Raw genomic sequence first — 15620 nt, forward strand, 5'->3', positions numbered from 1 at the left:
AGGATTACACTGAATTTACAGATCACTTTGGGTAGTATGGACATTTTAACAATATTAATTCTACCAACCCATGAACATGGGATATCTTTTCATTCATTTACCTGTTTCCAATGTCTTTTCGTCAATGTCCAAGATTTCACAGAGCACAAACCTTTCACTTCCTTAGTTAAATTTATTCTTAAGTATTTTATTACTTTTGATGCAATAATGAATGGGATTTTTAAAAATTTCTTTTTTCAGATAATTTGTTGTTGGTATATAGAAACACAAAGTGAAATTTTCTACATTCTAGTGGCACTCACTCTCTCGTGGGTCTTCAATGTCTGCTACAGAAACAGTGTACACAAGGAACCATTCTATTCATTTCCAAGTCACAGGAACTTGTATCAACCCTGTAGCTAAAAGGATATGGGGTGGAATCATTTGATAATGGCAATTTTGAAGAGTAAGTCTGAACAACGTAAGCTGATTCTGACGTCTTGAAATCCTTAAACAGGGAGGGAGACTCTGGAAGAAAAAAAAGTTAGAATAATATTTTTCTTCATACTATTATTACCAGAAACATTTTATTTATCTTATTTTAAGATTTAATTATTATTATTATTTTAAAGATTTTATTTATTTATTTGACAGAGAGAGAGAGATAGCGAGAGCAGGAACACAAGCAGGGGGAGTGGGAGAGCAAGAAGCAGGCTTCCTGCCGAGCAGGGAGCCCGATGTGGGACTCGATCCCAGGACCCTGGGATCATGACCTGAGCTGAAGGCAGACGCTTAACGACTGAGCCACCCAGGAGCCCAAGATTTAATTATTTATTTGAGAGAGAGAGAGAAGTGTGAGCAGGAGAGGGGGGAGGGGCAGAGGGAAAGCGAATCCTCAAGCAGACTCCCTGCTGAGCGTGAAGCCTGATGTGGGGTTTGATCCCAGGACCCCAAGACCATGACCTGAGCCAAAATCAAAAGCTGGCCACTTAACTGACTAAGCCACCTAGATGCCCCTACCACAAACATTTTAAAACATTAGTTGGAAGACTATTAAACAACTTTGAAGAGAATACAAATGGGACACCTCCATTTATTTCTTCAATAGGATGGCACAAACCAATATGGGAAAGGAGAATATCTGCAATTCTGTAGAGCTAGCAAGTGTTGTAATAATAATGATAATAATATCAAGTTAACGTGGAGTCCACATATATCTTAGACCAGTTTATCCACTCCCTTCTCCCTCTTTCTTCCTACAAAGAGATTGTTTTGTTCTCACATTTTCTTCAGGTGGATCAAGTAGTTAAATAACCAAATTTCAATATAAATGGCAAAGAGATGGTGAGGAAAGTACATGTCAATTCATCAAAAAAGAAGTTTGAAGAAGGATGCTTCTTTTGGCATCAGAATCTCTACCCCTTAAAGTAACTTACTAGAATTATGCAGTGGAGTTCCAGTGCATACAGCTTCATCCATAGCACAGGGTATCTTGGCCAGTGATCTTCTTTCCCAGGTAGGTAGTTGACAAAATTCCTCCAGCAATGATCATACTCTGAGGAAACACAAATCTTGGTTCATTCAACAAATACAGCAGAAACTTACTTTAAAGGGAGCCTAACTTATAGATATACTTTATATAAAGCCTATTAGCCTCTTTGTCATTGGAGAAGGGCTACACTCCCCAGAATCCCTAAAAAAGAAAAAAGATGAAGATGGCTGAGAGGTCATAGTGGCAGGAATGGAGAAAGGAGTCCTCTTTTTGATACTTCCTTACTATGAAATTCAGACCCGATCCTTTCTTACGTTATTTTGGACTTTCACTTCTGAGACTTCCAGAATGGGATAATCAATCTCCTGACCTTGAAACATGCCAGCACCACGGTCTCTCATAAACACTCAAGATTCTTTGTTCATTGTTTTTACCTGGGACTCTCATAATCTGGATAGTCACACCACTGTTAATGAGGTCTCTGAGTCCTTGACGGTTTTGTGGATCCATATGCCAGAAAAGCCGTGCTACATAAATAACCAGAGTCACACTAGGGTGTTGACTCAAAAATCTTCTAATAGCCTTGGAGCATTCCCAACACGGACTCCAGGACAGGAACCAGGTAATGGAGCAGCGGATGGATGGGCAATACTGTCTTTCTGAAGTAAATTTTTCTATAAAATTGATTTCCACATGGTTGGCAGTGTTTTTGCCTGCGTTTCGCCAGATCTTATGACTTGTGCCCCACTGGATTTCATAGAGCAGGCAGGTCTCTTTACGGAGTTCTCTGGGGTCAAAGAAGACTTCAAATTCCCAGGGTTTGATTCTCCTCCTGAAATACAAAAAACACTCCCATGTTGTCATGCTATCTTTAGAGGGAACTTGAAATCATTTCCTGCTCCCCTCTTCTATCAGGCAGATCTAAAACATGACATCTCGGGATGCCTGGGTGGCTCAGTTGTTAAGCGTCTGCCTTCGGCTCAGGTCATGATCCCAGCGTCCTGGGATCAAGCCCTGCATTAGGCTCTCTGCTTGGCGGGCTCCCTGCTCGGTGGACAGCCTGCTTCTCCCTTTCCCACTCCTCCTGCTTGTGTTCCCACTCTCTCTGTCAAATAAATAAATAAAATCTTTAGAAAAAATAAAACATGACGTCTCAGGAAACTTTTTTTTTCTGTTTTTCAAAGTTATCTAGGGAGGTCCATTTGAATTATCAGAGTTTCTCTCATAAGCATAGTGAAGAGATTTTTCCCAACTCATGTTATTTGGTTACCACTGTCTCTGTACCATTACCTGGTAATTTAGAATTCAGGTATAAATATGACCTTGTTTCACTTTTAAAGGCTTCTCTTTATAGTCTAATCTTTCTGTCTCACCATGGAGTTGCCATGTCCCAATCTTCACACAATCGTTAATCTTCATGACTCAATGGACTCTAACTAGATTTTAGGTGTAGAAGCCTCAAATCACCAACAAGATTCTATTGCCAAGTCTGAGAAGAGAGAGAGAACCTCAGGATTCTTCCACATTAAATTCTGTATCCTAATTCCTCATAAGAAAAAAATTCAAACTGCTCCCAATGACATCTTTATTCATTTTTTTTTTTTTTTAGGATTTTATTTTTAAGTAATCTCTACACCCAATCTGGGGCTCAAACTTAAAATACTGAGATCGAGAGTTACATGCTCTACTGACTGAGCCAGCCAGGTGCCCCTCCCAATGACATCTTTAGATTTAATATTTTCCATGCGTCACAGCTGGAACTCAGGGGAGACTCAGGATTGTGCTGAGGACTCTTTGCAATATGGTTGAGTCATCAGCTTGTTATTACATCCTAATATTTCTACTCATCCCTAAAGTATTACATTTATTTATTACATAGATCAATCCTTCCACCCATCATGAAATAATATATTCCCTGACAGAAGACCCCCTGTTATAATGCTACATCCAAAAAATGGGCATATAGTATAAAACAAAAAGATGAAATCAAAGTGACAAATGAGTTCTCTGGATTTTTCACTAATGGCTATACAATCATGTGATTTAAACAGAGAAGAAACAAAGGTAAGGCAACAATGGAACAAAGCTGGAAGGTAATTTATTTAAACAAAACCCAAAAGACATACAAGCAAAGATATAGAAAGCAATAATCACAGAGAATGAAGTTAGAAAAGACAAAAAAGAAAGAGTGGGAGCATGATAAAAGAAGAAAGGAAAAATATGGAAAGCTATAGTCCTACAGCTCTTAAATCCACTTATTCTTGGTTGAATTAGATGCTCACTATGATGGTATTATTCTTACCTCAAGGTGGCATCTCCAGCTGAAGGACCTGTTGACCAAGAGATGATTATGTCAGATAACACCCACATACAAATTTTTTTTTAAAGATTTTATTTATTTATTCATGAGAGATAGAGAGAGAGAGAGAGAGAGGCAGAGGGAGAAGCAGGCTCCCAAGGAGCACGGAGCCCGATGCGGGACTCGATCCCAGGACCCTGGGATCATGACCTGAGCCGAAGGCAGACGCTTAACCATCTGAGCCACTCAGGCGCTCCCCACATACAAATTTAGCTAACAAAAAAATACTCTGTTCTTTCAAACCTGCCAACCATATCAGAAAATGGAGTTAAAAGATTCTCTCCTGTATTAATTGTATTGGACCATCAAGAAAAGCAAGTTTCTAAGGGCTTTGCCGAAATCTATTTGCCCAATCCCAAACCAAGTAACTTTCCTTAAGGCTCCAACAAGAATGATTAAGTGCAATGAGAAAGTCATTCCTCAGAGGCTCCCATGTGTAATTTCTAAGTGTTTCCATAGCTTCTTGTACTTCCTTCATCATAGCAATCATGCTGTATTTTACCGTTATTTATATGCCTATAATAACATTGAATTGTAAATTATGTGAGGTATGGATTATGTATATCTTGTTCCAGACCCTATCACACTGCCTGAAACATGTTGGTTAGTAATAGATATTTATTGAGCAAATGACTGAATGAATCTCACTACTATCCTTTATAGGATAGCTATAAGAGAGAGAGAGAACCACACTGTGCAGAGAAAGTATATCTCTCATATATTGCTGGTGGGAATGTAAATTGGTACAGCCCCTCTAGGAAACAGTTTGGCAGTTTCTTAATTAAAAACCACACACCGGGGTGCCTGGCTGGCTCAGTCGGTAGAGCTATTAATGAGGGGCCTACTAAATGTTAGGGACTCTTTGAAGTACAGGAACAGGGAACAAAACAAATCCCTATCTTTATGTTCATGGAGTTTATATTCTAAGCCATGGATTTTATTCGAAGTGTCCTAGAAGCCATTAGAGCATGTAAGGACTATTCAAGTTCAAGTACTGGATTTTAGAGGCCCATGCCTCTCAAGACTCAGAGCTTTGGGGATGAAATGGGCACTGGCCTGTAAAACTCTGAAAGCAGAAATGCAAGTCATTTGTTTTATTTGGAGGAACATGGACATTTATTTTGGCAACAAGAACTCATGTTAAGGGTTTGCTCCCTGGTTATTTGAAAGCTAAAATTTGGGGAAGTGGGAGAAAAGGATCATAAATTGAAAGGTTCAATTGTCATTATTACCAATCTCTCTTTCCCAAGAAAGAGGAGACACAGAGCAAAACGTTCCACATGATACCCTTTCTCCGTGGGCCAGAGAGACGCACAAGTCATTGCCACTCCTGAGGGGGAAGTAGCTGTGCAGAGATGCAGCCAGGATGTTCAGTCTATCCTGCTGGTAAACCTTAACTCTGAGGTGGTGTTTTTAAGCCAAGAAGAGTCACAAGACCTGGAAGACACTTCCTCTAAAACAGAAGGCATTTTGCCCGAGGCTGTGTGTGTGTTTGTGTGTGTGTCTGTGTGTGTGTTGAGGGGTCCACAATGTGCCACTGAGGCATAAAAATTATTTTGGATCTGAAGACATTCAAAAATAGACTGCCTTCTTCTGAAATCCTTTATTTTCCTATAAGCAGAGCCTTCCAAAAGAACTCAAAAGAGGGCGCCTGGGTGGCTCAGTTGGTTAAGCGACTGCCTTCTGCTCAGGTCATGATCCTGGAGTCCTGGGATCAAGTCCCGCATCGGGCTCCCTGCTCAGCGGGGAGTCTGCTTCTCCCTCTCACCCTCCCCCCTCTCATGCTCTCTTTCTCTATCTCATTCTCTCTCAAATAAATAAATAAAATCTTAAAAAAAAAGAAATCAACTGTCATAAGCCCCATCCCCTGGAACAAACCAGGAGAGTTCGACTCTTACCACTCAAGATACACACCCACACAGACATTGTCACAAAAACATAATATGTCCGTCTAGTCTCCCAAGGGCCCATCTAGATTTCCTAAAAGTTTATTTGTTTTTCTATAAGTGCTCTTCTGCCTCTCTGCTTTTCCTATTAAGGTGGTATATAAGCACTATTTTAGGGCTCAGTTGGTTAAGCATCCGACTCTTGATTTTGGCTCAGGTCATGATCTCAGGGTTGTGAGATTGAACCCCAAGTCGAGCCACCCTGGGTGTGGAGCCTGCTTAAGATTCTCTCTCCCCTGGGTGCCTGGGTGGCTCAGTTGGTTAAGCGACTGCCTTCGGCTCGGGTCATGATCCCAGGGTCCTGGGATCGAGTCCCACGTCGGGCTCCCGGCTCAGCGGGAAGCCTGCTTCTCCCTCTCCCACGCCCCCTGCTTGTGTTCCTGCTCTCGCTGTCTCTGTCTCTGTCAAATAAATAAATAAAATCTTTAAATAAAAAAAAAAGATTCTCTCTACCCGGGCGCCTGGGTGGCTCAGTTGGTTAAGCGACTGCCTTCGGCTCAGGTCATGATCCTGGAGTCCCGGGATTGAGTCCCGCATCAGGCTCCCTGCTCAGCAAGGAGCCTGCTTCTCCCTCTGACCCTCCCCCTCCCCCCTCTCATGTGCTCTCTCTCTCTCATTCTCTCTGTCTCAAATAAAAAAAATAAAAAAATAAAATCTTTAAGATTCTCTCTCCCCAGAAATCGGAGGGGTAGACGAACCATGAGAGATGATGGACTCTGAAAAACAAACTGAGAGTTCTAGAGGGGAAGGAGGTGGGAGGATGGGTTAGCCTGGTGATGGGTATTAAAGAGGGCACGTTCTGCATGGAGCACTGGGTGTTATACGCGAACAATGAATCATGGAACACTACATCTAAAACTAATGATGTAATGTATGGGGATTAACATAAGAATAAAAATTTTAAAAAAAGATTCTCTCTCCCCTTCTGCCTCTCCCCTCCTCTAAAAAAAATAAAATAAGGGGCACCTGGGTGGCTCAGCTGGTTAAGCATCTGACTCTTGATTTTGGCTCAGGCCCTGATCTCATGGCTTGTGAGATCAAGCCCCACGTTAGACTCCTTGTTCAGTGGGAGTCTGCTTGGATATTCTCTCCCTCTGCTCCTTCCCCTGATCACTTGCTCTCTCTCTCCCAAATAAAATAAAATAAAATAAAATAAAATAAAATAAAATATAAAATAAAATAATAAAAACAATAAAGCACTATTTTAGTCATTGCTATGCTAGTCACAAATTCTCCAAAGATCTTCTCTGACCAAAAAGATCAACCTCATTTTCCTTAGCCTAGCATTCAAAGTCCTCCATAATATCATTCCAGGTTTGCTTTCCCTTTTTTTTTTTTTTAAGATTTATTTATTGATTTGAGAGAGATACGGAGAGAGAGAGTGGGGGGGAGGAGCAGAGAGAGAATCCTCAGACTCTTTGCTGAGCGCAGAGCCCAACTTGGGGTTCCATCTCATGACCCTGAGATCCAGACCCTGAGATCATGACCTGAGCAAAACCAAGAGTCTGTTGCGTGACCAACTGTGCCACCAGGCGCCCCTCCAGCTTTGCTTTCTAATCTGACTGCAGATTATTTCCCCAGACTCTCCTATAGCTTAACCAGTTTACTCTTGATATTTCCACACACAATCTTTGTAAATTCTCTCAAGTTCTTTGTGTCAGTCAACCAGGACTCTCTTCCTCTTTGCCAATCCAAATTCTACCCTTTCAGGATCCAGCTCAAATCCCACTTCAGCTGAAAATCATTTCCTTCCACATCCTGAAGTGTTCTCCCTCTCCCACAAATTTCTCCAACATTAAGTAACTGAACCTTAAAATATCAATTAACATGCCCTTGTGCTTTCACTTCTGTTGCTATTTTAAACTGTTAATTAACAGTTGTATTTTTTACTTAATTTTTTATTATGGTGAAATAAGCATTGATTTGGTGTCATTTGACCAAAATAATTTGTGGATGTGAATGGTTAGTATTAATAACAATAATAAACCCTGTTTAAGAATAATATCAATAGGGGGCACCTGGGTGGCTCAGATGGTTAAGCGTCGGCCTTCGGCTCGGGTCATGATCCCAGGGTCCCGGGATCGAGTCCCACATCGGGCTCCCGGCTCAGGGGAGCCTGCTTCTCCCTCTGACCCTCTCTCCTCTCATGCTGTTTCTCTCTCGCTCACTCTCTAAAAAATAAATAAAATCTTTAAAAAAAAAAAAAAAGAATAATATCAATAGGGCGCCTGGGTGGCTCAGTTGGTTAAGCGACTGCCTTCGGCTCAGGTCATGATCCTGGAGTCCCGGGATCGAGTCCCACATTGGGCTCCCTGCTCGGCAGGGAGTCTGCTTCTCCCTCTCCCTTCCCCCACTCATGAACTCTCAAATAAATAAAATCTTTTTTTTAAAAAAAAAAGCATTAAAGGGGCGCCTGGGTGGCTCAGTCGGTTAAGCGACTGCCTTCGGCTCAGGTCATGATCCTGGAGTCCCGGGATCGAGTCCCGCATCGGGCTCCCTGCTTGGCAGGGGTCTGCTTCTCCCTCTGACCCTCCCCCCTCTCATGCTCTCTGTCTCTCATTCTCTCTCTCGCAAATAAATAAAATCTTAAAAAAATTTTAAAAAAAAGAATAATATCAATATATTAATAAATAGGAAAGTTGAAAAATGCCCAAGACACAAGCACAGACAGGACACACACACACACACACACAGATTTTGCCCTTTTCAAGAATACAGAATTTACCAGGCCCCTGGGTCCCGTTTACCTTTGTCAGAAGCCATGGTGCTCTGTCACTGGACTTTTCCCCTGGAACTATATTATTGTGTGGATTGCTCTTACCAACAACATGCCTGAACATGGTAGGTGTGACCACTGCTACCTGGCTTGGGCAGAGGATGACTCAGTCCTGAGTCTCAGGCAATTACTGGGTATCTCGATTATACAAGGTGTGGGGATTTGTATCACTATGTTGATAAGAAAGCTCATGAATCAAATAATTAATCCTTTTTTTAAAAGATTTTATTTATTGGGTTGGCCAGTTAGCTCAGCTGGTTAGAGCATGTGCTAATAAAGATTTTATTTATTGAGAGAGAGAGAGCACAAGCAGGGGGAGCGGCAGAGGGAGGGGGAAAAGCAGACTCCCCACTGAGCAAGGGAGCCTGCTGTGGGGCCAAGTCCCAGGACCCAGGACCCCGGGATCATGACCTGAACCGAAGGCAGACACTTAACAAACTGAGCCACCCAGGCACTCCTCAAATAATTAACCCAATAGAGTAAATCACTGAGGCTATCTGAATTTTTCTTTCTCTTTTTTTTTTAATTTTTTTTATTTGACACAGAGAGAGACAGACAAGGAGAGAGCACAAACAGGGGGAGCAGCAGAGGGAGAGAGAGAAGCAGGCTCTCCACCAAGGAGGGAGCCCCACTTGGGGCTTGATCCCTGGACGATCCAAGCCGAAGGCAGACGCTTAACCGACGGAGCCATGCGTGCGCCCCTGAATTTCTAAGTTCTTCCCTGATAACATCTGAATTTAGTTTTTCCCTCTCCTTAAATTAACGCTGACCCATCATTCCTTATTCGAGAGCACAAAGGAAGAACAAAGGGAAGAGAGAATTAACCTGTTTGTATAACCTGAAGACCTTCAATGTTACCTGGTGAAGACACTATGGACTTGCCTTTTAATATTAACAACTGAGCCACCCAGGCGCCCCTTATTTGTTTTTCTATAAGTGCTCTTCTGCCTCTCTCATATTTCTAACTTCCTCCTATTTTGCTCTTTGCCCCCAGTCCTGTTGGAATGGGGAAGTGCACTGTTAGATGCAAAATCAGAAGAACTTTGGCCTCGAAGTTGGGTAATTAGTGTACAAGTCTTAGGTGATCTCTCTTCCTTTTTGAAGCTAAGGTGAAGTGTATGGCCAAGTCCACTTCTGCTTTTTCATTCTTCTTGAGAGAGTGAATACTGTGCTCCAGATTACCATTGCCTCCTGTTGCCTGACCCCTGGCTCAGGCATCTCTTGAGTTTCAGCACAGACTCCCAGAATTGAGGTCACTTTCAAGACCTAAGTCTCCCTTCCTCTAGCGTCTCAGATCTAGAGCTGCTAAATTTGAATCTCAAGTACCATGAACCCTCTACCTGAGCCCTAAATATAAGACATTCCTTAATTATGAAAGTCAAACTAGAGTTTCCTCAGGTAAAGCAGTTGTTCAAGGGGCAGGTTAGAGTTTTGAAGAAGGGGCAGAAGTGCCACATCATAAATGCAGGTCCTTCAGAAGCCAAGTGTTTCAAAGTTGTATTTGTGGTAAGTAGAAGAACAGCCCCTCAGAGATGTCTGCCTCCTAATATCTGAAATCTATAAGTGTGGTACCTTACAATGGCACATGGGACTTTGCAGGTGTGATTAAGTTAAGGATCTTGGGGTAAGAAGATTATCCTATCATGAGTACCCTTATCCTATTATCCTATCAAAAGTATCCTTATAAGAGCGGTGCGAAAGAATCAGAGTCAGAACTGGGTATTTACCCCAAAGATACAAAAGTAGGGATCCGAAGGGGTATGTGCACACTGATGTTTATAGCAGCAATGTCCACAATAGCTAAACTGTGGAAAGAGCCAAGATGTCCATCGACAGATGAATGGATAAAGAAGATGTGGTCTATATATACAATGGAATATTATATAGCCATCAAAAGGAATGAGATCTTGCCATTTGCAACGACGTGGATGGAACTGGAGGGTATTATGCTGAGCGAAATAAGTCAAACAGAGAAAGACATGTATCATATGACCTCACTGATATGAGGAATTCTTAATCTAAGGAAACAAACTGAGGGTTGCTGGAGTGGGGGGTGGGGTGGGAGGGATGCGGTGACTGGGTGATAGACACTGGGGAGGGTGTGTGCTCTGGTAAGCGCTGTGAATTGTGCAAGACTGTTGAATCTCAGATCTCTACCTCTGAAACAAATAATGCAATATATGTTAAGAAAAAAAAAAAAGAAGATAGCAGGAGGGGAAGAATGAAGGGGGGGAATCGGAGGGGGAGACGAACCATGAGAGACGATGGACTCTAAAAAAGCAAACTGAGGCTTCTAGAGGGGAGGGTGGTGGGAGGATGGGTTAGCGTGGTGATGGGTATTAAGGGGGCACATACTGCATGGAGCACTGGGTGTTATGCACAAACAATGAATCATGGAACACTACATCTAAAACTAATGATGTAATGTATGGTGATTAACATAACAATAAAAAAAAAGAATCAGAGTCCAAGAAAGCCGGGTGAATATGAAAGCAGATATGGCTAGAAGGGGCCATGATTCAGGGAATGAGGATAGCTTCTAGAAGTTGGAAGGGTGTGTAAATGGATTTTTCCCTAGAACCTCCTGAAGAAATGCTGCCCTGATGACACCTTGATTTTAGCCAGTGAGACCCTGTTGTGTATTTCTGACCTCCAGAGCTATATGATAACTTATGTTGTTTTATACCACTAAGTTCATGGTAGTTTGTTACAGCAGCAAGAGAAAACTAACGTGACACACTCACAGAGGCATATATACAATAGTTAAGATGGAGTATAATCTGAGTTTGTTTCTGTTAGAATTCCTATCGGATACTCGTCATCAAGGGTACTTTGGATTAGATTTTGTGTTGGAAAACTCAGAACTGGGGCTCCTTGGGTAGCTCAGTAGGTTTAGCCTCCGACCCTTGGTTCCGGCTCAGGTCATGATCTTAGGGTCGTAGAACCCAGGCCCGCAAGGGGCTCTGCGCTCAGCAGGGAGTCTGCTTCTCTCCCTCTCCCTCTGCCCCTCCTCCACTTGCTCTCTCTCTCTAAAATAAATAAATCAATCTTAAAAAAAAAAGTAAACTCAGGGGCACCTGGGTGGCTCATTTTGTTGTCTGCCTTTGGCTCAGGTCATGATCCCAGGGTCCTGAGATCGAGTCGAGATTTACAATAAAATTGTAAAATAAAAAAGAAGAAGAAGAATGTGTTCTCCACAACCTTACAGTTTACACTGCAGGGATTCCATGAAGCAACTGAAATTATTTGCAAAATATTGTGTGTTTATATGTATTATATTCTGGGGAGAGTCTATATGTTTTACCAGGTTCTCAACAACACCCTTGATCCTCTAGACATTAGGAACCATGTATTTTATTTTATTTTATTTTATTTTATTTTATTTTATTTTATTTTATTTTATTTTAAGATTTTATTTATTTATTTGTCAGAGAGAGAGAAAGAGAGAGCACAAGCAGGGGGAGTGGCAGGCAGAGGGAGAAGGAGAAGCAGGCTCCCCGCCGAGCAGGGAGCCTGATGCGGGGCTGGATCCCAGGACCCCGGGATCATGACCTGAGCTGAAGGCAGACACTTAACCCACTGAGCCACCCAGGCGTCCTGGAACCATTATTTTAATAGATTTGCTCTTCCCTGTTTTAATCAGCAGAGGGCAGAAAAGTAATACAATTAGCAAATTCAACCCCCTATAAATAAGTCCTCAATTTCTGCCATCTATTTCCTGTCTTTGCTCTAGTTTGTTTGTTTGTTTAAGTGAGCTCTACACCCAGCGTGGGGCTTGAACTCACGACTCTGATATCAAGAGTCACGTGTCTACTGACTGAGCCAGCCAGGTGCTCATTTGCTCTGGCTTTTCTCTAGGCTAAAATTCCCTACCTGCAATCCCCTTCTGCATATGTCAAAACCCTACTGTCTCCGACTACCCATATCAAAAGCAGCCCCTCTTCTTTAATTTGGATGGATTCACTCCTTCCTTTCAGTTTCCCTGTGTATTCTGTTGATATCTATGGGAGTTATCATATTCTTCCTTTCAAAACAGCTATTGATTTAATTATTGTTCCAGGAGACCTTGGTCAATTACCCGTATTAATCACTGCATAATTATTATTTTTTTGAAAGATGAAAATATAGGTTGTAACTAAACCAATCATTTTCAAGTAAGGTTCCAAAAGATCTGTGTGTCAGAAGGTAAATTTCACATCACTGCAACAAGACAAAGGTGAGGGTTGCAAAATATGTGATAAGTTTTTGCCCCAAAACAATGGTACCAGCTTGCTGTGTAATGTTGCTAAGCAAACAATTAAACAGAAAAAGTAAGAGAAGGCAGTGCTCCCGGCAGACCCATGGATCTGTCTTTCCAACAGTGAACAGAACAGACCCAGGGACACCCCTTCTACCAGCCTCTGACCACCCTCCAAACTCTTTTTCAGTTGCAACCTTGGGAGCCATCTTCTCAGCCACCCTCTGCCTCTGGGACGAGCCAACATACTATTTTGAGCTTAGCTACCCCAAGATTTCTACTCACAAGCTGAGCACAGAAAACTCTGTGATAATACTTGAAGTGCTTAATGTTGTTTTGAGTAGAGAATAAATTGGTGAGAAATAACCCTTGAATAACCCTTGGTGTCCTATTTATGTCTCATTTCTTATTTTAAAAGAAACAAAATTAAGGCCTGACTTGATTTTGGAATGCATCATTTCATGGCAAACGACCAAAGGCAGACACCGTGTCTTTCTCCCTTTCAAGGCCTTCAATAAGCATCAAATTGAATTGAAATGAATTAAACTGATGGTGAAGTTTCAAACCAAACTGGCCTGTAAGTGAGTGGACAGACCTGCCAATAAATAAGATCACTAGTCTTGAAATGCTCCGAAATAGCCGTACGACCCATCGGTTCATAATTTATTTATATTTTGGATTAAGAAGTCCTACCCTGTGCCGTCCTGCCCAAATCAGAGCATATAACTTGACTTACAGGGCACATGCCTATTTGTAGACCAATTTGTCAGACATTAATGTTCTAGTAGAGAAAGAAGATAATGTGTGTCCCAAAGCCATGAAGCCAGTCATGTATGTTCTTCTCTAGCCCTGGGCATAATGGCCCCAGGAGAAAACTTGATTAACTGGGGAGTGAACAAACCTGCCAACAACAGAACTGCAAGCAGAAGGAAATAGTTACCCTTTTAATAGTTTTAAATAACTTTTTAAAATAATATAGGGGTGTCTGGGTGGCTTGGTCTGTTAAGCGGCCAACTCTTGATTTCGGCTCAGGTCATGATTTCAGGGTTGTGGGATGGAGCCCTGTGTTGGGCTCAGCATTCAGCAGAGAGTCTGAGATTCTCTCTCTCCCTCTCTCTCTGCCCCTCCCCCTAAAATAAATAAATCTTCTAAAAAATAATATAAATGTATTAAGCACAGAACCCACATCAAAATTCTTAGTGGACTAAGGAAATCTAGCAGTCCTCAATTTCTGCCATCCTGAGATCGAGTCCCACATCAGGCTCCCTGCTCAGCGGGGAGCCTGCTTCTCCCTCTCCTTCTCCCTTTCCCCCTGCTTGTGCTCTCTCTCTCTCTGACAAATAAATAAAATTGTAAAATAAAAAAGAAGAAGAAGAATGTGTTCTCCACAACCTTACAGTTTACACTGCAGGGATTCCATGAAGCAACTGAAATTACTTGCAAAATATTGTGTGTTTTGTCTTTCCAACAGTGAACAGAACAGACCCAGGGACACCCCTTCTACCAGCCTCTGACCACCCTCCAAACTTTTTTTCAGTTGCAACCTTGGGAGCCATCTTCTCAGCCACCCTCTGCTGTGGGAAACCTGCTTCTCCCTCTCCCACTCCCCCTGCTTGTGTTCCTGCTCTCGCTCTCTCTCTCTGTCAAATAAATAAAAATAAAAATCTTAAAAAAAAAAAAAAGGGGGCAGTAATCCAGATGAGAGTGGTGAAGTTGACAGAAGACAGTGACAAATGGCATTAAAGAAAGGACTAAATAAAGCAGTGATTCACAAACTTCTGCTTTAGTTCTCCCAACGGGGGAAATGAGTGAACTCATATTTCCAGGTACAACCCAAAGTATCCTACCAAATCTAGAGTTTTGTATTTGAAGTCTGTATAAATTTTGCATCTTATCCCATATTGTATGCATGTTTATTTTAATATCAATATATTTTCTATTGATTATAGAAGTCAATTTATACCTTTGACTCTGTAATTCCATCTCTAAAATTTTTCCAAGTGGGGACAAAATATCAACTGAAATATGAACAGAAAGTCATAACACTATTCCACCATGAAAACTGCAAACAATATAATGCCCAATGATAAACACTCTCTTAAGTAAAATATGTATCTAAATATTCATATATAATACAGCCATTAAATGAACTATGTAGATGTTGGTGATTTGAAAAAAATTCCTATGGTAACATTGAGTACAGAAAGATACAAAATTATATATACAGTGTGATCTGAGCTATAAAAATCATATATAACAACAATAAAAGACCAGAAGGAAATGTAGATATCAGGTACTGTTTTGATAATATTTTTCATATTATTTTGTATTATCGCAAAGTAATTTTTTTAAAGATTTATTTATTTATTTGAGAGAGAGAAAGAGTGCGTGAGTGAGGGAAGCATTTATTTGAGAGAGAGGGAGAGAGAGAATCCTCAAGTAGACTCCCCATTGAGTGTGGAGTCCGACTCGGGGCTCAATCCCAGAACCCTGGGATCATGACCTGAGCTGAAATCAAGAGTCCACCACTTAACCAACTGAGCCACACAGGTGCCCGTCAAGATAATTTTTTTTAAAGAACATTGTTAGCCTGTGAGATCTGCCAGGGAAAGTTGATAAATTTAAGGAAATTTGTTATCTACTTTCTCTATGAAGTATTTTATAAATAATAAGGCCTATCTCAAGAAACATCCTGAAATGATGTTTATAAGTAACACATAGAATAATGCCTGCCCATCCTAGGCCACCAATAAATGCAAGTCTCCTTCTATCTAGAGTCTAATATACTGTCAAGTGCATCATGACTGTTAGATTATTAGGGCTGGGGTGGG

General features: G+C 41.5%; 1 protein-coding gene across 1 annotated transcript; it reads right to left on the reverse strand.

The window, feature by feature from the left end:
• Nucleotides 1-216: 216 nt before the first annotated feature.
• On the reverse strand, nucleotides 217-8576 carry APOBEC1 (apolipoprotein B mRNA editing enzyme catalytic subunit 1). Its single transcript, XM_035027888.1, has 5 exons — nucleotides 8524-8576; nucleotides 3774-3801; nucleotides 1906-2303; nucleotides 1416-1534; nucleotides 217-507 (listed from the first exon to the last, which is right to left on the reverse strand). The coding sequence occupies exons 1-5, from the start codon at nucleotides 8537-8539 to the stop codon at nucleotides 361-363; spliced, it is 708 nt and encodes a 235-aa protein (XP_034883779.1). The 5' UTR covers nucleotides 8540-8576; the 3' UTR covers nucleotides 217-360.
• Between the last annotated feature and the right edge of the window lie 7044 nt (nucleotides 8577-15620).

The sequence above is a fragment of the Mirounga leonina genome, unplaced genomic scaffold (genome assembly GCF_011800145.1).
Source record: "Mirounga leonina isolate KUSES-001 unplaced genomic scaffold, KU_Mleo_1.0 Mir_201, whole genome shotgun sequence".
Classification (NCBI taxonomy): domain Eukaryota; kingdom Metazoa; phylum Chordata; class Mammalia; order Carnivora; family Phocidae; genus Mirounga; species Mirounga leonina.